This window comes from Pieris brassicae, chromosome 8, assembly GCF_905147105.1.
Source record: "Pieris brassicae chromosome 8, ilPieBrab1.1, whole genome shotgun sequence".
NCBI lineage: Eukaryota > Metazoa > Arthropoda > Insecta > Lepidoptera > Pieridae > Pieris > Pieris brassicae.
The window spans coordinates 7,483,552-7,508,299 of record NC_059672.1 but is presented as its reverse complement, the minus strand read 5'-3'; the positions used below and the strand labels follow the sequence as shown (position 1 = coordinate 7,508,299).

The window sequence follows — 24,748 nt, the reverse complement described above, 5'->3', positions numbered from 1 at the left end:
GTATTGTGTTTTAATTAGAGTCAACCATGGAAAATATAGTGAAGGATCAATATATATTTATTGTTTTTAATTTAAGCATCACATACTTAGATAAAATCAAAACTACGAGGAGTGATTTTGGTTAAAGTCCATTCTTCAATAATATAATTATACAAGAAAATTATGTATAATGTGAAATTTAAAACATTATACGGGTTTTAAATTGAATACTTACAAAGGTGTGTGCTTTGTGTGTTAGTGCTGCTAACTTGGTGGCAATAGTAGACTTGGTCTGTGTCTCCAATGGTGGTGGCGAGACTTCTTCGTAGTTCTTGTTCGATCTGCGGCAAAAAGTATATTTCAGAAACTTTTAGACACAATTCAAGATTAGTTTAGTAATAAGACAAACAAATTCTTGATTTCTAGATTCTTCCATTATTTAGTGAGGTCCAGAAACATTCGTAACAGTCATGAACAGTAGTCCCTTTGTCAAAATTTTATATCTGCAAATATTATTTACTTTATATGTGTTTTTTTTCTGACACACTTTTGGACTTGTTGTAATCAAATCCAATACATTTTTGTCGTAGGAGTTATACTTAGTGTTCATAGGTGCCTATCGGGTTTTATTTGGTCGACATTATTGTTGAAAGTTGTAACCAGGCATACATTGAATCAAACACGTATTTAACTATAACGTTTTTGTTAACCTTAACCTCTAAAAAGAAGTCAATTCGATAAAAACTACAATCTGTTATATTGTTTGTTTGACTACAAATTATAAAGTATTATTTAATTTTCATAACTTTAATTTAATGTTTGTTAAAGATGCGATTCCCATAATCAATTGTGATTCATGATTTGTATACTATTTTAGGTATTGCCAATAGTTAGTTACACTTTTCTTTCATTGAGAATAAAGATTCTGATGAAACATTTTATATTACAATATTACCCGACGATAAGAAAAAGCATAAACTCCATGTTTATATATATATAACTCTTCTGTACGTGTGTCACTGAGATCTGGACCAATTTGAATGAATTTTTCGTATGCGTTTGTGTGGCTACCTGGATGGTTAGATTCCAAATCAGCCCGGCAAATGGCGCTGAAGTCGGTACTTTCATACTTTGTGGATATTATTCTTTCTATTTTACGGTTTTCTTTAATTTTGGAGCAAACGGACAGGAGGCTCACCTGATGTTAAGTTATACCGCCGCCCATGGACACTTAATGTAAGAGGGCTTGCGAGCTTATTGCTGATTTAAAAACTGGCTCGCTCTTTTCTTATAAGTATCCTATAAGTCCTAAGAAATAGTGCGCCGAAAAAACTTGCATTGTGTTGATGTTCTTATTAAATGAGTTAATGAAATTTAATATTACATTTGCATGCCTATTGTTACGGCTGATTGTGCGGATTTTTTTAATTGATCGATCTAAATATACAATTATTTGTAAATAGATGATTGATTATTATTATTATTCGTCGTTCGTTGTGGAACGAAGGAGTCGTGGTGATACAGGAATTTCTGCTACGACCCCTGTGATGAAACTCATCTGCGGGTATTAATTCGAAACATTCTGGACACTCTCCATGGTAAATGGGCCTAAAATATTTCGCTTAGTTACGATAAGGCCGCCTATTTAGTTTTAAAAAAATAGTTAAACTCTGTGGTATAGTTATGATCGAATTGTTTGATTAGACTTAACTTAAAGTCTAATCAAACATTTTTTTTTATTATTCTTATATATAGTTTATAAAGAGCAGTGTTGGCCTAGTGGTGCGACGCTCAACTCTAAAGTCGTGGGTTCGATCCCCGGTGCACCGATGGACTTTGCTTCTATGTGCGCTTGTAACATTCGCTCGACCGGTGAAGGAAAACATCACGAGGAAATCGACATGTCTTAGACTCAAAAAGTCAACGGCATGTGTCAGTAGGCTGATCGCCTACTCGCCTAATAGATTGACAAATGATCATGAAACAGATGCAGAAATCTGAGGCCCAGACCCATTTTTTTTTAAAGCTAACACACAAACAGCAGCGACCTCGAAACCCTCTCCTCCACAGACTAATAATTCGTAAATTAACTCACGCATCAGTGGCATTATCTTTGTTGTCATAGTCAACGACTAACGCCGCGCTGCCCGGTCGGCTGTGACTGCCCGAGTCTCGAGAACTGCTTCTATCAACGAAAAATATTTCATTTAGTCTGATACTTATTAAACACTGCTGTTGGACCTCATCCACTCCTTGGGAGGAACTGTTGTAACCTTCCACACACCTACCATCATAATTCTTATGCTCATATAGAAAGAATATTTTTTCGTCTTCTTTTACAATTATTCAGGGCAAGATTCAGAAACGAGAGCACAAAGTCTGCTTCAGTACGTCAAAAGTTTGATTTTCACATACATTTTGCGTTGTCTCTGAATGTTACCCATACTGCTTAAGGGCGCAGATGGCTGATCACTTATATTCACTATGAATGTTAAATGAAACAGGCAATGAACAGTGAATAACTTTTAATCAAAGTAGTTTTAGTTTTAGTAGTCTATTTCTCTCAAATTGCGTTTAAGCTGTAGAAGAGATGAATATTTCAAACTGTGCAATCCTAATTCAATCCATTACACCAAATTTGTCAATTGTCTATAAGGCACGACTCCCACGTGTCAAAACCAATATGTTTTTTAATGACAGTTATATTTAACTCCTATTTGACAGATAGGAGTGTAAGTTCACTCTTAAACTCTTAGCGTATAATTCTGTTCCCAACATTTGGTAAGAAATTGTTTTTTGTCAATTGAAATTGTTGTCTTTCTTGAAATGTGAAAATACCATACCTCTTCCTAAGATGTTCATCCCTCGCTAAATAGATATCTTCATAATGGTGATCTCTTCGGTTCGCATCAGCTCCACTGTCACTGTCCGATTGTTCCTGAGCCACCTCCTTGGTCCCATGCACCTCCGCTTTCACTAAAATATTTTATTATGAAATTATACAATTTATCACTTTTTTTTCACAAGCTGCTAAGCTATCAGCTATAGTAGGCTAAGCCGTGAGCCAATAGCAAGTAGGGACAGCTGTCCCTAATCGAAAAAACTGCGGATAAAAATATTTCGTTAGAAGAGACGTCAATAATAAATATATGTATTAAGTCATTGAAATACAGAAATATGTATATTTGTTGTCCCAGAGATTTCTGGATAGAGATTTATTACCAGTTCTACAAATACCTACGAACGATATACTTGGACAATATTTCTTCTTTTATGAATTTCAGGGGTCTTATTTTTAAATGGTAAAATATAGGTTGTAACATTTAAAATGTTACATTTTAATTAAAATTCATTTTTGGAGACTCGGGTTGTAGAAGAGCAATGAATAGCTTAGCGAAAAAAGCGATAAGCTACCTGTCATAGTGGGAGCCTCCTGACCTTCAGCAGGGACCCTCGGTCCTGGAGAACGAGTGTGGAACAGGTCCCTGACTCGTTGGTACAACGCTGCAGGGGCTCCAGACGTGTTGGTGGACCCGTGCAAAAACCAACCACCGGAGTTTGTTGTGTCTGCTTCTGATGCGGAACATCCTGCAAAGAGAATTATTAGACAACTTACTTTTGTTACAACTAAAGAGTGAAGCTTCATAGGCACAGATGTCTTTTAGTTATATCCAGGGCTTATATTTTTTTGTGTGTTTTTTAAAGCAAAATATTTTGCAAAGATTTTGAAGAAAATTACGTTTATATATCACCCAAGGATATGAACATTAAAACAATCCTCTTTGTCTTCTAAAACTTTTTTCCTCGATGCAAACCATTTATATGGTTCTCTTTCAGTGTAATATATAATGTATATTATTAGTGTGTCTTATTATTAGAACCATTAATTTCTTAACAGCCAATAAAATAGAGTTCTTTTTTATATTTTAGAACAATGCTTGCGCGTGTCGTCAAATTTGTTCATTGTTTACCATGTCTACTTTTCCATCGGTTACAGCAAAAAACGGAATGAATAAAGAATAAAATGTTTGTATTAGTACTTCTCAAGATCTGCTTCTTTCTCTTCTCAAACTTTTTGATCGAAATCGTCAAGAATTCTTACACAAACACAATACAAACAAACCTGAGCTTTCCTCTCCCGAGGAGCTGTGCTGTGCCACTGGCGCTGTTCTCTGCATTGGGTTGACGTATAAACCATCGGCTGGCCCAGATCTGGACGAGCCGATAGACCCCACGGTTGATGAGACAGACCCTCGACGCTCACGGGTTGATGCACATCGCTCTGGTCCGTGTAGGTAGAATGGAGACCGGTTGCTCGCGTTGATGCAGCTTGAGAGGGCACACTGGAATTCCCATTTCATTGTCAAGGCACACTTTCAAACCGACATCAAAAAAGGAGAAAGGTACCTCAATTCAACCGTATATTTTTTGTTTGTGTGTTCGCGGATAACTATGTTGTTTATGAACCAATTTAGTTAAAAGAGATAAGGAGGGGAAATATCCCAAGGGTGATACTATAATAAGTAAACCTCTGATGGTAGTATTCCAGAGAAATTGAGAGGAACCTTCGTCAATCTCTTCCAAATCAAAAAATAATGATTCCTTCGAAAGTACAATTTTTTTTATCAATCTTAAATAAAGGAGTAGAGTAGGTCGACATATTTTAAAATATGGAACTGGACAGATGTTTAGCCACAATCCCACCTGATGGGGCCTGTTGAAGGGCAAAGTGGTATAGGAGATGCCTATTTAACCGCTTAAATTAACCAATATTAAAGCCTGTAAGGAAGATGGAAGGGAATGGATGCCAAAGGAGTTCGACTCCTATGCAGTTACAAGAAACGTCGATCAAAATCCTGGTGGAATATATAGAAGACTATAAAGAAGTATACTTTAGTTGAATCTATAGAGATGTTTTGTGATACATAGATAATATTTTCTACTTACTCTTGTTTCTCCGGGAGTACATGCGCAGGAGTGCACTGCCTTGTATGACGACAATTGCTTGTTGTCGCCCGCTGCACCCGCCGCCACGAGAACGTTTAAACACTGCAATATTTTTATAAAATATCATCATTTTAAAAATGTATCATATTAATAATGAACAAGCGTAATAATTTGATTGATAATAGACAACCAGACACTCCGGAGATCAACCTTAAATACTATTTTAATTCTTGTAGTTAAAAACGTTTTTTAAAACTTTATTCATAATAAAATATGGTTGTGACAAAATTTATCAATCGTCCGTCCCATACTAGGGAGCCCCTATGTTGTAGATGACCAGAATACAGTTCTTCCGTGGTACATAGCGTATGTGTAAAACAAAAGGAAACTGAAAATCGTGTCCTTAAGCATGCGTGAGTGTATAATTATGTGAAAAGGTATTGAGAGCGTGGCTATGTAAAAGCGTGCAGTATCTAGGTTCTAGCAACCTTAGAACCACTCCAAAACATGTAGACTTTTGTAGAGTCGATATCAAAATCGGCAGGCAATGTTTTTAAGTTTATATCTGAATAGTTTGTCTATCTCAGAATGTGTTTTTTTTTAGAATACGATAGCAAACTGGCCTGTAGTCATAACAGCCCATAGACACCCATTTTAGTGGGTGCGTTGCCGGCCTTTCAGGGAGAAGTATACTCTTTGTTTAAACCCAGGGAATGCCCCACTGGGAGTCGGCCACTGTTCGCTAGTTTTTGCAAAGATTATGTCGGGTGATTTTATTGTATATAATTCTAAATTTTCATTTGTTTCTTGTGTTTTAAAAAATTACTTATTTCCTCTCGACGTAGCTTAGCGTAAATATAAATGTTTTATAGTCATTAGTTTAAGGTACTATCTAGATCTACTATCTAGAATACAGCGCGTACAAAACATCGATGCGAACATTTTCTAACCATTAATTTTCGTGAAGATTACATATTACACGCACATATCATTAACTTATAAGGAAGATATTCGTGTCGTCACGCGTAATCTTACATAATTTAAATTATTCAAATATTAGAAAGTTATATCTTGCGTTCATATCATGATGTTGGCAGTACCAGAGGAATACAGTGAGGAAATGCCAGCATTAAAGGTCTAACACGGGGAGTAAATTTTTAGATTTATTTTAGCTTTTTATTTATAAACACTTCTTTGCATAAATAAGTACAATACAGTTATAATTAAATTATATGGACGGTAACTGGTGGACTTATCGCTTTCGAGCGATCTCAAGAAATGCGAGAAAAATTTGAAAAGGCAAGTGTAAGTAGTGCAAAACAAACGTAAACAGTAAACAGGGCGACAATAAAAAAATACCACAAACGAAAATGTGCACATGAATCACGATGATTTTAGAACACTTAGTACAAAAGTTAAGGACACGATGTGACATATAATGTTCGTACAGTAGGATAAAGGAAGATAGAGCAGGAGCTAAGCTAATAGATACAGGTAGAGAATTCCATAGCCTCATTGCAGACATTCAAGGATTAGCCAAGAAAGGAAGAGTTATGAGATACATTTAATACTAAAGACTTCATATTAAACAGCCTTTAATCGATAAGGATAACACAGTTCAATACAAGCTCTGTCCTCCATTTCATTTAATTATGTCAACTGTATTATTTATTTCTGTATGCAACGAAGTGTAAATAAATAAATGTATTAAAGCTTCTATAAAGTCAACATTTTTTTATATAATTCAAATTTATAAAACAAATATAATGACGCCATTTAAAACGATTTCGTAACATGTTTTCATCGTTTGATTGACGCGAGCATTCTTTTAGGGCCTATCATTAAAGTGAAATAGAAAATCATAGACAATACATTGATACACTCGCGGACACATTAAACGATTCCAAAACAATGACAGATAAATAAAATAAAAATGTGTTAGTGTACACACGTAAGAAGTGAAACTTCTTTATGACCTCTGCAACTTTACAGAAATTGGGTCAATAAAGTTAAAAAAGATCAAGTTTAACTAAAGGCTTTTATTATCATAGACATGAATACAAATAATACAATTATTTCATTTTCCCTTATACTACAAAGATTATTACAAAAATTCATTAATTGTAATAGAATTATTACTATCATTGTTATCGTTTTTATATATTTTTGTTATCAATGGCTTCGAATCTCTTCGAACCAACCGTGGTAGGGGCAAGAAAAAGATGGCGCGTAACGAAAAAATATGACGCGTAACGAAATAATGTGACGCGTAAACGAAAAATGTTACGGTAATTTTCTTTACAACGCCGGTAAAGAAGTTTCACTTCAAAAATGTTATTGTTTTTAAGTACACTTCAATGTCGAACAGTTTTTACCTGAATTAAACTAATTATTAACTGATAATAATAGGTTAGATCTGTGATCGTTTTATATGAAAATTAATATTTTTAAACTATGGATATTTTGATAAAACGTTATTTTACTCTATAAGGATTTTTAAAGGTATGTTTTATACGGACTATTCTGAAAATACGTTATTATTCATATTAGTTGATGCATATTTATTTCGATAAGAAGGGTTTTTATTCCCACTCCTCTCATTCAGATGGGACTTATAATAACTGCATTTAATTTATTTATTTATTTTTATTTAGGTGGCCAACAAGTTTTATAAAAAATAACTGTATAATAATTAACAATGAACGGCCTACCGAGAATATAACACTAATAAATATTGGTGTGTCTTTACAGACACACCAATAAATGAATATTTACATATATGCTTGTGTGTGTGCGTGTTAGTAATATTACTGTTTACGTAATAAAATATCTGATAACATTGCTGGAAAACAATTACTTATCCCATAAAAATCACGGGACATAATTCTTAGTGACCGATCCCAATTAATAGTCCGCAAGTGTACGACTATAATACACTTTCATCTCCATTGTTTGTTTGTATGGAAAGTGAATTAAATATCCAGTAATTACTGAAGGTTTATTCAATAACCTCTTTATAGTATGGGAATCATGATGTTACCTTACTCGTAGATAAATAATTAGTCTGATAGCTTATTCGGGCCTAGTAGGTGATAAGACTTCTGTACCTACCAACTATAAATAATGATTTTTTGACGAAACCGAACTGAAAATATTCGAGTTACTATGTTTTGATAAATAATTTTTTACATTAATATTTTCAAGATTTGATTGTTAGATTGCATTAAATAGGCTCTTAAACGACTGGACCTATTTATAAAATTCTATCTCTATTAGAATACTATGTTATCCCTGATGTTCATGTATATATAAATATGAATATGACAGATATGTTAAAAATTCTAGTTGTATGAAAATGCAAAAAGAAAAGACCACAAAACCATATGTCCAACAAAAAAAGATGGTTTTAAAATTTTATTTATCGAAATCTTTAGTCTACTCGTGCTACAACCGAATTAGTGCGGATTGAACAGCACATTATAATAAGTAAGCTATTGTAGTAGTAATGGCGTATAATCAAGTTCGATTCCCAGTAAAATTACTTATTTATTTAAAACTCTCATTTACTCTCTTCTCACTTATTTATTTAAAAAGAAAATTAGTTATTTTTTAGTTTGTTTTATTAATATTGATTGTGTTATTTTAGATTAAGGTTCTATATTTTTTATAACATTTGGTTATGCACTTCTTGCATTTTACCCAACATACTTTTTTTCCTTACTAGAATTGCCTGGAAGAGATCGCCTGTTAGAGATAAGGCCGCCCGTTGCATCCTTTATAATTTTTATGTATTATTATAAGAAATGTAACAAAGTGTAAATAAATATTTATTTATAATTGCACACTTGTGTTAACGAAACCAACCTCTAAATGATGATTTTCAGCAGCATCGTTAATGGGACTTTTTCCATGTCTGTCCAAGTGTAGTCTTGCCCCATGTCTTAGCAGCCAGCGGACTGTTGACAAGTGGCCCCGCGAGGCTGCAAAGTGAAGAGGAGTGGCGCCATCTCCATCTCTGGCGTTTGGGTCTACCCCGCGTTCTACGATCTGAAATTACATGCGTTAAGATTAAGTACTGATGTTAATTGATTTGATTGATTGTGTGTTGGTTTTGCAGGTTGCGACTCTCATCCCTGAGATACCTTCCCATGGGTGGTGAAGGAAACATTATCTGGCATGCCTTAAGCGGAAGCGTGGCCATCCCAAGCAAACTTGGTGCCGTAGAGTTGCAGATGAGGAAAAGAGAGCCGGAAAGACTTGGACCGAAGTGAAATACGAGGCTCAAGACCGAAGGCGATGGAGACTCACTGTGGACGCTACGCTCCCTGCCGCTCTCTGCCTATTGGAAAAAAATGATCACGAAACAGCTTGAGAAATCTGAGGCCCAGACCTAAAAGGTTGGAGCACCACTGACTTTCTTAGTTACACGTTCAACATTTTTATTGTCTCAGAAGCAGCGCCTACTCACATTCCATGAATATCACTGACTTGACATCTAGTTTCAAACCTCGTTAATAACATTATAGAATTACTGTTTGTATTTGTTATTATAGCAATCAAATATAGAGTATTTTAAATTTTCTTAAGCTACATAGTAATAATAAAAATTAATAAAAAATAAATTTCAAACAAATAGAGGAGAGAAATAATTACAGTCAAAGATATGATAATTTGAACCAAATCATCATTCTAACCTATAAAATATCAAGGCGATTTCGATTACACGGCTTTTGTAATTATTTTGTTGTTTCTTTATTAAAATTTATTTTTCATAAAGATATAAAGCATTTGAATTAGTGAATTAGTATGAGTGTATGTTTGTGTTAAGTGCTATACTGACAGTTCCTACAATAAATAGTAAGTCTATAAGCAATAACCCAAATTCTATCTACAGTCAAACAATGAATAATATATTCAAAGCCAAGTCTACACCTATATACTTTCTCGATATTAGAGATGCACTTAACTCATGAAGAGTTATTGTCTATTACAATGACAATGTGCAAATGCCACAGACATTTTCTATCGATCTTAACTATTTCCGTTGCCTATGAAAGCCGTCATTACATGTTTGAGATACATCTAATCATGGGTATCCTACCCATGATTAGATGAATCATTTATGGAAAGTTGAATTGCTAACATTTATATATTATGCAAACAAGCAATTTACTGAAGGCAGTTGTATTTTGATGCAATATAATAAATAAAAAAGCCTTTTAACTCTTACAGCTTATAAAACAAGACACTAGTTTACTTACATACAATTATTAGTTTTGTTAGTAATTAAGTTTATATCCTTAATTTACTTGTGTTAGTTTTTCCTGAACCTTACTATTAAACTATTATTCTTCATTCTGTAAGAACTCCTCTGTAGGTGAAGGGCTCCTCCAAAGATAGCCAGTCCTCTCTAGATTGGGCTACTTGAATCCAGTTGGAACCAGCTGTTTTTATGATGTCGTCTTCCCAGCTACCCACAGATCTACCTCTCTTTTTTTTCCCTGTGGACCCGCCCATGTGGTCACCGTTTTCGTGCATCTCTTGTCACGCTCCATCTCCGGCCCACGTCCATTTTAGCGACTGAGCGTGTTCCAATCCATCCCTTACCTTGGTTATGTTTCTAATTTTGGTGTGCCTTATTTTTTTAATCGTTCTAATATTCAGCATACTGCGTTCTATAACCCGCTGACACGCAATTATTTTATCTTTTGTTTTTTTGTTAAATTTTCATGTTTGGCAAGCATACGTAAGGCACGCATTTTGTTGCAATATAAACTTTAAATCAGTGGCACTACAATCTTTTCATGTTTCATGATCATGATCTTTGCAAGGTAAAGCTCCCATTCCTGACACACGGACTTTTTCGGCAATCCGAGATCCTTACGATGTTTTTCTTCACCGTTCGAGCGAATAGTATGAATTGTTATTGGTGCCGGCGATTGAATAAACGTACTCAACGATTAGAGTCGCACGCTGAAGCCAACTAGACCGACACTATATATTCACTAATATTATTGTTGTAAATTAATGATAGTTACTTACAAATTTTATCGAGTGGCACAATAACAGTTTTAAAAACAACATATTTTTGATACATTTGGTAAATAATAATATTCGAATATATACGTAATAGATACTTGCGTATGTTCCAATATGCCTGCGGACTGTTATAACAATATTTTTTTTAGGTTTTCAATTGTATTTCAGTAGAGTCTATGTGCGAGCCTCCCCTAATCAACACACGACGGGTTCGAGTCTGCATCTTCTACCGCATTTACCATGGACAGTGTACAGAAGAGTCGTTCGGGTCAATACCTGCTGCTGAGTTCCATTATCGGACGTCAAGGCAAAATACAAAATACCATCTGTATCACCTCGACGTCCATCGTTGCCCAACTGAGCGATTTTTAAGGCAGTTTTTGCCACGAACCACCACTATGTGGTAGCAGCTGCCAACTGATGTATTTCCGAACCAATTCGACTTAGGGTCATTCAAGAAAGGAGCGTACCAATTCTTGAAAGGCCCGCGCCGCCCCTGATAGTATTTATGTTTGTGGTTTAATTTTACTTTGTTTATCTGCTTTAATTTAAGATGATGCTGCCGAAGCTATGTACATTGGTTCTTTTGCGTGAATAAGCAAGCGGAAGCGAACTGTTTTTTTTAATAGTCTCCGTATATAAAACTGGATAACAAAATTTACAAATAGTAAAAAAAGTACGTTAAAACATGAAGATTCATAAAAAAATTGCGCTTCATAGGTTTCGCATACAGGCTCCACGGCGCGGAAGAAGTTTGTATACATATTTGTCGATTAAAAGAAATAATTGATCATGAAACAGATACAAAAATCTTCGCCTTCGACAAAAACATCCAGAGAAAACTAATAAATAGAAAAATCTTTACTAAAAGAAATAATTAGATTTCCTTATTAACCGGACATACACTAAGTAGATTTGTCTAAAGCGCGGAAACAAGTATTTTATATTTGTCAGAGATTTCCTATTGAAATTGCTTTCATTATTCGAATCACGACATCTATTTCCTATCCGATAATAAACTTATGCAATGCATAAAAAATGTATTTGTCTTTATATAAGAAAGGAATTGTCGTGCAATATATTGTACGCGTGAACATGTTGCATCACATTTTTCTCTGAATACCGTTATTAGAGGAATATAAAATCTAAAAGTAATTGCTTTGAAATTATAGTCTTTACGCACAAAAGGTTTTTTATAATTAGTGAATGGTATGTTTTAAATTTGCGAACATATCTTTGCTTAATGAAACAATATGACATTCCGATATATGTCCGCTGTTTTGTCTTTATGTCAAATTGTGTTGACGCTCAAATAAAAATAAAAGCGTGCGTACAAAGTACACATAACAGAAGTGAAACTTCTTTGTAAATGATTTAATACTAAGGTAAAAGCCCCAATAGAAGATGATGTACCGTACCGTGTATGATAATGATAATATAAATAAATAAAACATCTGCGTTTACTGCATAAGACGTTATGCGACAGAATTGCCATGTAAAGTTCTAATATGTAACTACTAAACGAATGCATCAACCCATAGCGTGTATTTTTTCTCGATCTGCCTTTCTCACTATTATTTCATTACTTGAATACTCTGTTAAAGCTCTCTAATTTGCGGAATATAGCAAAGTATAACTTCGCGGCAAAAGATTGTATAAATTTGTCGACTCACGGCCCTACCTTAATAGCTAAATTACATTATGTTAGGTTAAAGCCAAAAATTTGTACCTTCATTCATTCATTATTCATTCATGTTAACCAAAGATAATGTTAAGTATTATACGTAAAAACAAAAAAGCGGTCTACAACTTACCATCCATTTGACACAGTCCAGACATCCAGTCTGCGCCGCCGCGTGTATTGGTAACATCCCATCACGAGCACGCGCATCTAATCTTCCTCCTGCTTCCAACACTAAATACTTGAGCACTGCCAGGTGACCCTCCTGCGCCGCTAGGTACACAGGAGTGACGTCATTGTCCATAGCCGTGTTCGCACTGAAACAAGTGACAGTAATTTATTTAATTATTAGTAATCTTACAGCTAACAAACATATTATAAAACAAAACACGTAGACAATACAGAAAGCCAAAATATGACAATAAATAATGGACAAAATATATTTTTAAAAAAATGTAAACTAAAGAAAACTGCAATTTAACATTTGAAACAGCAAATAATACTTAATGTTTCAAATTACTGCTTAAACAAAATCAGAGTCTTCCCGCCTCTTTAAGAACTTCCGCACATCTTCTATGGCGAGGTGGAAAATATCAATATTCTCGGAAACATTGGCGAATTATCTAGGTAATTCGATTTCGTACGAGGCACATGGAACAATTTTATGTATATTGTCGCATAAAGATTTTAAGAGAAATTTTAGAAAAGAATCTTTCGGTCCAACAAGCAACTGTTTCCATATGTTTGAAGAATACACTCGAATAAGTACCGTACAACTTTATTTGAGAGACTACTGACTACTTACAACCTACGTAGGTCTGGGCCTCTGATTTATATATCTGTTTCATGATCATTTGTCAATCTACTAGGCATATAGGTGATCAGCCATCACACAATTTTTTGGGTCTACACGAATCCTCACGATGTTTTCTTGCACCGTTCGAGCAAATGTTAAATGCGCACATAGACAGAAAATCTATTGGTACATAGCCTAACGAACCTGTGACCTCAAGAGACTCGCACGCTGAGAACACTAGGCCAACACTGCTGTCATGAGTAATACATAAATGATAATTTAGTGTAGAAGCGAACTTATAGAAGATAATCACTACATTTTAGAATACAGCATTGATTTTGCCATTCATTCGTCTGCGGTAGAGTGTTAACGAAAATCGATCGTGGTATTTAAGGTCACAGAAGTGCTTAATTACTTTTTTATACGCTGACAATATTGTTACGTCATTATAGTAATAAAAGATTGACATAGTTTTGAGAAAGAAATAATGCGTAGCAAATACCTGGGCTATGAGTTGCATCATGCCAGTTACCACCTTCTTCAATTAAATGTAATGGATAAAATCCAAGGTAAACGGCATGCTGGTTGAAAAAAAACATGGCTTCAAAACGTTACTGAGTGGAAAAGTATTGCGACTGCGGATGAAGTTGCTGTATCTGGCACAGAACGAGACACGCTTCACGAGACTGACGGGCAAACTCCACTATTGGAGACGCACCAAAAGAAGAAGAAATAAATAGCGTTCCTTACATCGCATAACTCCTACGACGGGTTTCTTTCCGCACAGAACATTAGTATGAAGATCGAAATTTTTGTGTTTTAAGTTTACTAATTAGTAACAATTTGCTTTCTTTATTATAAAGTTTGTTGCCAGCCAGAATGGATAGTAGTAACTTTCCGAGTTTTATTAAAAATGTAAATCAAAAGTACTTTTTAAATCCTCACATCTTAAAATAACACCCGAATATTACCAGGATAGGTAAAAAGTGACTCCATAAATTTAAGATAGATGTTAGTAGGTATAAGGTTTGAAAACGTTTCCTTTTTGTCTCTGTTTGCTGTAACGTTATAATTTATCTTGTTGTATTAATTGTAATTTTTTTCACTCATCCGTATATATGGAATTTAAATTTTTTCGTTATTGCTAACAAGCGACCTATCCCAGCCAACCCTAGTAAGGAAAACACTGAAAAAATAAAAATTATGCGTAAACTGCATAACGAAATCTCATAAAATTATACATACATACATATTACAAAACTTAATCTAAAATAATAAAAAAATCATGGATTTGAATTGCGATACAATATAAAAGAATAAGAAATACAAAAGTCACGATTGAGCACTATAGGATAAGGTAAGAAAAGTTTGTGTAGAAGAATTTTAAAAGTTGTTATATTGTTACTCCATACAATTGGCTACCTCCCAAACATCTTCCCACTATGGTGGGCAGCTTGAAGTGTCACAACTAAGCGGTACAGTTATAAAGAATAAACGTGAAGCACTCATATAATTATGAAATCCAAATTAAAAAGTATATTACAAAATGTAACAAAATCCAGTCCAAACAACAAAAATAAAACCAATCTGTCAAACCTGTTTATGTCGTAACCGACCTCCTGACATCGACAAGTGAAAACGAAGATAAAAGTGAAACGTGAGATTTGGTTAACGGCAAGACTAGACTGTTCGTTACGTGGATGATATAATAGGCGATTAACTTAATTACAGGTGTTTATACGATAATAGCTGACCTAGAAGACGGAAGGAAGTCGATTGAAGGAATTCTGGTAGTTAGGGCTATTATATTTGATATTCCTTTAAAATCATAATTTGTAAACTTTATATCATCTATTTTTCTTCGGACTATTTAAGCCACGTAAAAAGAACCACAACCAGAAAAATTTCGTCAAATAAGATGGAGAATAAAGAAAATCGCTGTTTTAATTCCAACTAAAGATCGCACCTATTTGTAAATTATAATAATTTTTAAATCGGTGCTATATTGCTAGTAGAGAATGGAATCGACTCAACCAACTGGTAATGGTAGGCAGGAGTGATGGCAGGAGCAGTCAGAGTAGACCACCCGTCGCTCTGACCAAATTAAGACAATTATGGGTCTCAACATCCCTAATGCCCTGAGACAAGCTGAGATGTGGTAAGAAAGTCAACTTTAACAACAAGACAACACGTCTTGAAAAGCCCTATACGAGTAATGAAGACTACTAAATTAGGCACAACTTCAAATCGGTGCCTAAATTCCTATAGATCTCTACGAGATTACGCGTTCAGAATTCAAAGCAATTCGTTATTTTACCTTAGATAATGGAGGATATTACGCACACAATTTGCATGTTCAGCAATAATCAAACGTATCAATTACCGAATCTAACTTGTTTTAACATTCACATGATAGCGCAATAGCGGTGAAATTGTTTACAGTTTCAAGGAAAATTATCTAAAGCTCCATATACGGTGTGTTACGGAGGCATGTTTAAAAAGCACGCAAAGTTTAACACGAATACAACTGAAGGAATCTTTTTATTATATGTAATAACTAGCAATGCCCCAATCTCGTGGTAATAGAAAGTCTACTAAGTCGGACTATATATATATGTTTGTTATCATTAAAGTTTTATTTTGCTTAGTTTTCTTTGATTTTAATTACTTACTTTTAAATTTAAATTTATTAGATACACACATTTATAATCTAAACAATGTACACATTTTACTTTACAACGAATATATGTTACATTTTTAAACTCGTAATATCATTTATATCGAATGTCCGACATTAGTTAATTTAAAAATGCTCTACAGGTATTTAAAAAATCTTAGTTTCAAACAGGTAATGAACGAATTTTTTTAATCAGTCCAGGCATTTTTAGCTTGATTATTGTTTAAAATAAAAATTCAATATGAAAAACTTTCTTCTATTTTTTGTGGAAGAAAAATACATGATTTCATGTTCTGGACTCCCCACTCGGGATAGGCCAATATACGATTGCCCATGGGTAATCCATTCTTTCTGTCTATGTTCTATAAAAACAACATTATTGACAGATTTTTATGGATATTTTTTTCTCTTTATATAATAGTTGCTTGTTTGCACTAATAATATTTTACGCCAATCGACTCGAATAATTATTGGGGTATGTGGTCAAATCAATACTAATATGATAGTTAAAACAACAAAATAAACAGCTGAACAAAGGTCGTGTCCTCGGGGTGAATGACCCTGTTTGAGTAAATACAAAAGAATTTGCTAAAACTCTAGTTCTATTATTAATGTTGACTATTTTAGTTAAAACGGTTCAATGGAACATTCTTGCGAAAATAACAAATGAACACTATTTGTTTGTTATATTTATTTATTTAGTTAGAAAATAAATTTAACAGCCAACCTTTTGCGGAACCTTACATCTCCATTCCATGTCTAAAGATTATGAAATTAATCACGTTAAATTTGTTTTGTTGTAGACTATAACAGGGCCAATCAGATTTCGTGTCCTTTTTAATTAACAGCGTATAATTGAATTTTATTTGATATCCAAATTCCCTTATTACATTATCTATTTGTAACCTCATTTTTAACATAGTGTCGTTAAATGCGTTGATTTTTTAAATTTATTTCTTCTAGTATATGAGCTAACTTCATCTCGAGTTTTAAACATCGAATTTACCACTTCAAAGTGATATAACAAATTAATAATTTATAAGCCTCGATTGATAAGTTGGATCGTTATGCAAATCAAAGACAAACATTAATGCTTTATGCATAAGGTTTTGCAATCAAAATCTAGAGAAAGTATAGAATAATATATTTAATCACTAATTAATTTGTAGAAAGCTTTTTTGTTTAATTTAAACGTATATATAATACGCGAACTTGTTGTTGTGTTGTCAATCTAATAGACAAGTGATCAGGCTCCTCACATCCTTTGCCTGACACACTGACGAATTGGGTCTAAGGCATGCGAATCCTCACGATGTTTTCCTTCACCGTTCGAGTAAATTAAATGTATACATAGAAAGAAAGTTGCACAGCCAAATCTTGAACCACAGGGGTGAGAGTCGCTAACTTGTTGATGACCTATTAATAATTCTAATCGTTTCTATACTGCACTATTACATCCGAATCATGTGCTAAGCCAAACCGCGGCAGAAAACATTATTTATAGGTAAAATACCAATAGAATATTACGACATCCAACATTTCATGCGTAAAATACTTTGTTTAATATCCGGGCACACTCCATCAAAATATGTGAATGTATGTGTGCCTAACACTTACGTATATATGAAAAACCGAAGTCCCGTTTTGAAATGTATATAAATTCCTTTAAAGGAATTCCAAATGCACTTTATAAAATCACTTGTTAGCGATAATGCCGCCCGTTGCCTAATAATACGATTTTGTATATTATGGTAAATACGCAAAAAATCAATCGCAAAATATGTTGGTAAGCGCAAAACTCGAAGCCGGCTAGACCAGTTCAAGTATATTTTTTATTCTGTCAACTCTGAGGAAGGTTTTTATGAAAAATTGCACGGTAAACCCAGTTTTCTTTTTCTGTAATTGTGAATGCGAACATTCTTTATGGGGTAGTATAGCAAAATGTTGCATATGTAAAACGTTGTATTTAAGCTAAACGAACTGCGCGTGGGCAGCTCGTATAATAAATATTGATTAATTTTTAACGTTTAACGTTACTGCGAATTACAAAGCACTACGAAGTTCCAGTTGCCATTTAAATGGTAACCATGGTAACGTCTTTATAACAAGACTTAAAATTACCGTTCTCGCCCTCCATAAGTCCCCGATTTTGTTTTCTGATATTTCTTGCTCTTCTTGCCTTTCTTCCCGAATAACTTACTCGTCACCCGACTGTACGGCGGGTGGGTGTTATTCTGCGTCATTTTTATAATTATTGAACCATAACTACACTAACTGACAGTAGTTTTTTGCTTAACAAAAAGCACGTCACGTGGAATTTGGACACAAGCGCGGGCGCAGGTTGTTCGCGATACACTGAGCGATTGAGCTTACGTTTTCACAGCGAAAGTGCATTTTCACAGAGGTTTAATGACTCAAGCTCGACGCGTGTTTTCATTTATTGATCTGTGACAGTTTTAATTGTGTGTGGGTTTTAATATCTAAAAAAAAATGATTTTTTCCTTCTTTTCTTATTATAACCTATCTAAACCTGGCTTTTAATTGTAACATTTCGGTTTATATATGTAATTATTTTATATACTGTATATATTTCGTAGCAGTAACGAAATTACTTGAAGTAATATTTAGACCATCGAGTATTACCAAATGCAATAAAATAATTTTATTTAGTATACCTGAAGTCGTAGATTCGATCCCCGGCTGTGCATCAATAGACTTTATTTCCACGTGCACAATTATCTCGACTAGTGAAGGCAAACATCGTGAATGGCTTGCCTTAGCGAAAAAAGTCTACGGCATGTGTCAGACACAGCAGGCTGATCTACTACTTGCGTATGAGATTGACAAACGATCATGAAACAGATACAGAACGATAAAATATTGTAGTGCCACAGATTTGTTTGTTTTTTATTTAAATTATTATGAGTAGTCGCGAAACCTAAATACCTCCCTTCAAGCAAAATACTTCCGTCTCTTTGTATCGATATACGTTTATGCTGTGATGGAAAGAGACATAACTACTTTAGTTAAAACCTGATTAATTTTTATATAAGATTAGTAACCTTATATAAAAAATAAATCAGGTCAATTTATTGTCCACTATAGATACAGAAACGAATCCTTTGCACGAACAATGTTTGAGCCTAGGATGTTTTACCGCGTTACCGTGTTTTTTTTTATATATTTCTTTAATATATATTTTAAAAAAATTTCAAGATAATATCGTACCTGATTATATAAAGTCCTTGAAATGTACTTAAAAGATTTTAAGCAATATATAAACTCAAGTCAATGGAACGCAGTCAAAAATCTTTAGTACGAATGTAATCATTGCGTATAAGTTCGTGAACACGACTGGTTGGTGGAAGTAAAAAGCATACGCTACTAAACTAAAACTTTGGTAGTCCACTTTAATAAACCCTTTGGCAAGGTCTATTATGCGGTATCACATTAGCGTCCTGTCTGTTTCATTAAAAAATCCTTAATTCATTCGAACAGTTTAAGCTATTGGTGGAAATAGCGTTTATCGTATTTAACTAATAAATAAATCAAACATTCTTGTTAATGTTAGTTACTCCCATTTTATTATTGATTGTTTACGGATTTATTTGTAATAAGGAATGGCCACGGAAATTTATTTAAAATATATAGCATATTGTGCTCAGATGTGTAATATTATTATAATGGACTAACAAACGAAAATATAAGTAATTCCTCCCTTTTACATAATATTATATATAGTCATGGTAGTATAAATTTAACAGTTAATATGTATGTATGTATGATATGAGAGGTAATTTTTGACAATTTTAAACTGGGCTTGGCTGGGCTGTTGCTTCATTTAAGAATAGGTTGAATAGGTTCTTCTTTATTATAGCTAGTATGTTTCTCGTTCTCCTGATTTATAAACGTTGTATCGCCTTCTTAGATAACGTTCTGCTGTCATGTTTTGTTTTGTTTTTTATCTTATTTTTTCCAATGCAATGTGTCAATTTTGTTCTTTACTTTTATTGTATACAGATAGATGTATCTGTTTTGTTTCCAAATAATTAATGTCAAAATTGAATGCCGTACGCATTAGACGTAGTGCGCAGCCTCCAGAGTATTACGCACGAATAACTGGACAACGCTTATGACTTAAACGCATTGGTTTCACCAGCATATCGACTGTACATGACTTGACTCTTTCCGACTTTCGCCAATTGAATGGCCACATGTAACTCGTTATAGATAAAGATTACTAAATATTGATTATTAGTAGATTTGCTTTTAAACATTCTCTCTATCTCAGTTATAATTACAATGTCGATTAAAGTTTAAGAATTTATTTTAACTATTTTTTATCAAAGAAGAAAACTAATTTAGTTATAAAGTGATGTTAGTTATTTCGACTATGTATTTGCGTGTTGTTCCCACGAGAATATATTGTATACGAGTGCGTGCTCCTATATCACCATGCCTCCTGCTGATAGAGGACAAATCTTTGTTTCTAATTTATTTGGGAACATCGTGTAATGCTTACAGCTCCTTCTAAACATTTTGTAAAAGAAAAAACATAGCGATTAAAAAGAATGGCGGAGGTCTTCTCTTCCGTTCTACGCCCTTGATTTAAGAACTGGCAGTAAATGTAAAATTAGAAGCACTAATTAAAGATTTAAGTTGGCATGTGGTGGTTCTGGTGACCCAGAGCTGGTGGTTTCCTCGCTCAACGAATAAGTATCGCAATAGACCGAGGAAACTCCAGCCATAGGGACCAAACTTGGAAAATTTGTTTTTAATTTTCTATTTATCAATGTTTCATTATTATTACTATGTAGGTTAAGAATATTGTAAATACTGTATATTTATTTGAATCAATAAAAAAATTCATAAGAACTAAATAATATATATAATATATCATTTCACTTAAGCTACAAAAACTCTACTCTATATTAGGAGATAATTCGTTTCCGTTATAAAATAAATTGTTGACAGTGTTTTGAGTGTTATTAGTATAGTAACACATATATATATAAGCTGGCGGAAATGAATCATATTAATTTTAATCCATAATACATCGTATACATTTTAAACACGCATTTATATTATTATCTTTCTTTATAAATATAATAATTATAATTCTTTTAGATTGTTAATTATCTGTAATGTGTCAAAACTGACGTTTATATAATATTTTTAGTCTGTGGAAAAAGGCAAGTTTTGCATGGTCGATTAAATATTTACAAATTTATTTTGTTTCAATACTTTAGTATTTTAATCAGAAATTCTGCATCACATTAGAGTTTCATTCTAGTATATATATATAAATATAAGTTTCCATAACCAATGAGCAATCATGGTGAACGTCATTAAAGTGGATGAAGCGAGAGATGTGCCAGGATCGTAGCAAGAAGAGATCTATGGTCTTTGCCTACCCTAGGGAAATGTCGTGAAAAAATAAATACATATAACATAATTTATTTTATTATGTATGTAGTTTAAAAAAAATACATGGGAAAAACGAACCTACGGGACGCCCAAAAAGGGAAATCATCTCAGCCCATAGACACCCATTTTAGTGGATGTGTTGCCGGCTTTTGAGAGAAATACACTGTTGCTTTGAACAGTTGGAGGTCGTTTCTCTCAGGGAAGATCCCATACGGGAGTCGATTTCACAGTTCGCTGGTTCGCAAAAGAAAGTGTCTTGTAAAGCGGACTGTGTAAGTACTTCCAGCCAACAAGGTAATGCAGAAAATTTTGCATACAGGAAACATTGTTTTGTCTACTGATGTGGTCTGAATATCTGAATAACGCTATATATTCGTATTCATATACAAATTAAAAACTTAAGAGACAAGCAAGAACACATGTAATAAATAAACATTACAAATTGCTGTCGAAAGGTGAAAACTAACAAAACAATGTCCACGTTGTAATTACATTCCCACCCTTTCTACACAACAGATGGCGCTAAAAAATTAACATTGTTTACATTTACAACAAGAAGTATAAAGCACTCTTTGCATTACTATTATTCCTAGGCCTAAATTATTCGGTAATATTTTCGATTCTGAAGATAATTTTCGATTTTAATTATAACATCGATCGAGAAATGTTTACTTAATCCAATACAAACAACAATAACTTAACAACAATCTTGTCAAAATAGGCACACGATTTTCAACTCCAAGGCCGTCTGATTAAACCCCGGGTTTGAGAAATAGATCGTTCTATTGGCTCAAACAGTAAAGGATCATCGCATTAATAACAGGTTTTATATTATTATATATATTAATTGGACTGCAAAGCTAGTATTACTAATAATAGTACAACATGTAAAAAATGTAGTACAGTGGTACACAACAAACAGTAAAATTAAAAACGGAAATTATATAAATAAAATTTGTCATAGTAAATAATATATTTTCCACTTGAAAATTATATCATTAACCGAATTCCTTACCATAAATTAACAATAAATCCATCACAAAAAACCTTAGGAAATACGCTAGTAGGAAACTCATAAAAGTGTATTTGTAAGCAAATAATTAATTATAAAGTCAGCTCCATGCCTTTCAGGTCGGAACGCGCGCTTCGCATACCGTTGTGTTGCGTTTTTCCATTTTACTTATTAGCCAATAGCTTAAACCTGTAATCTGTGCTCCAATCGGAAATAAATGAAGGCACATGCGATTCTTTTAAAATATTCCGACAAGGAACATAATAAAAAGAAGACGCTACGCCTGCGTAATATGTCTATAGAGCCATATCTTTTTTTATAGCGAAAAATAACAAATTAGCTTACGCAGACCCTTGCCATCGATGCGGAGATCGAGACCCTACCCACGATGAGCCATCGGATTTTGCCAAGGCATTCAACCCAAGGTTTAGAACCATATCTGTACCGACTTCGCTGGACATATTTTTTAAATATGTGAGAAATAAATATAGCCTATGTTCAGATTAAGTATATAGAAAACACAAATGGCATTTGTGTTTTGATTATATTCTGTAGTTTTGTTATTACTTGCGCTTTGGCGCCAAAACTTATGAATACAAAATCTGTCACATTTATATTTTTCTTTATTTTTAAATTCAATGTTCTATATATTTGTCAGCATTTGTTTTATTTGTGATGTTCTATTCATTCTGTCTAAGTTATTATGTAATATTGGACTTCTTGCCTAATGTAATTGTTTTTCTTTCCAGCGGTTGTCAGCAAGAAATGGCGGACAGGCCGCTACCAAAATCTACCAAAATTCTTTTAATTGTACTGTCGTTGCAATGAAGTATAAATAAATATGAATCAAATTTCGTTCGTGAAATATTTCATTCCTTCTAAGAGAGTGTAAGAAGCCATAAAACAAGAAAGTCTTTAAAAAAAATTACAAATGTTAAAATGACAATCTTGAATTGGATTTTTTTTACAGAAACTAATTCCTGTCTAATCATTTTACGTGTCTTAATCTGTGTTATCTTTATCGACATTTTGTTATTCTAGACTGGCAACGAGAGTTTTAATAGAACATAATTGCCATAATTAAGTATATTAACTTAAAAGTAGAGCACAACAAGATTCTTCGCGTGCATGCGGCAATACTGTCATAGTACATAATTTAAACTATATTTAATTTTTATATATTCAATAATTTATTTCGTTATTATTAAATTCGTCTTTGTGAAACGTATGAAAACCCATTTTTAACAACCTTAAAATTAATTTTAAAAAATGTTTTACAAATAAATACTACAGGAGCAGTGTTGGCCTAGTGGCGTCACTAGGCCAACCTAATCCCTGAGGTCGTAGGTTCTACTTTCTTTCTATGTGTGCATTTTACATTCGGTCGAACGGTGTAGGAAGACATCGTGACTAAACCAACATTTCTTAGACCCAAAAAGTCGACGGCGTGTGTTCGGCACAGGAGGCTGATTACCTACTTGATTTAAAAATGGTCATGCAACAGATTCTGAGGCCCAGACCTAAAGAGGTACTACAAAATTTAATATGTTTTCAACATATGGAAGTCATTTATTTTAGAAAATTATAAAAAATAATATATATTCAGCGCTAGCAAACTTTGAATTTTACTCTAATGCATGCCTTATTCCTTTATATGGAGTTCGAACACTTCCCCAGGGTTAAGAAGCGCCTACTTATTTACCTAAGAGACTAAATATTTATCATAAGTCACGTAAGTAGGGACGTGCTTAAACGAAAGCTTTTAATTCGCATAAATAAAATATATTTTATATTATATAACAGTGGGCAAACCGGGCTCGTGAACGTTGCCTGCCTTTTAAAAACTGGTACGCTGTTTTCTCGATGGATTATAATTCGCATTGTTTCGGAAATACTTCAGTGGCTGGTTCCACATAGTGATAGCATAAACTGCCTTAAGGCCCTATCCCAGCACGAATTGCTGTGTCAGTGTCTCGGGGTGGACTGCGGTGCGCAATGGAGAGCTGGAGCACTGAGGCGCGCCGGCCCGTTTTAACAATTAGTTATGTAAAACATTAAATTAATGTAATTTTTTTTTAAATCTGTACTGGATTACTTGGCTTACGATAAAATATATCGTGTAAATTTCAAAATCTATGTTCTATATACATTTTCGTCATAAAATGACTTTAAAGTGTCAACAATTGGATT

At 33.7% G+C, this 24,748-nt stretch overlaps 1 protein-coding gene across 3 annotated transcripts in view; it reads right to left on the bottom strand.

Annotated features, from left to right (window-relative positions):
- Positions 1 to 24,748, bottom strand: part of LOC123712902 (espin) — a 102,028-nt gene that overhangs the window by 21,111 nt on the left and 56,169 nt on the right. For all 3 annotated transcript variants that reach the window (XM_045666266.1, XM_045666267.1, XM_045666268.1), the window contains exons 3-10: positions 12,780 to 12,963; positions 8,791 to 8,973; positions 4,927 to 5,028; positions 4,103 to 4,322; positions 3,394 to 3,567; positions 2,823 to 2,955; positions 2,075 to 2,164; positions 215 to 320 (exon numbers count right to left, since the gene is read on the bottom strand). In XM_045666266.1, coding sequence (XP_045522222.1) covers positions 215 to 320; positions 2,075 to 2,164; positions 2,823 to 2,955; positions 3,394 to 3,567; positions 4,103 to 4,322; positions 4,927 to 5,028; positions 8,791 to 8,973; positions 12,780 to 12,963 — 1,192 coding nt within the window. The remainder of the gene's footprint in view (positions 1 to 214; positions 321 to 2,074; positions 2,165 to 2,822; positions 2,956 to 3,393; positions 3,568 to 4,102; positions 4,323 to 4,926; positions 5,029 to 8,790; positions 8,974 to 12,779; positions 12,964 to 24,748) is intronic.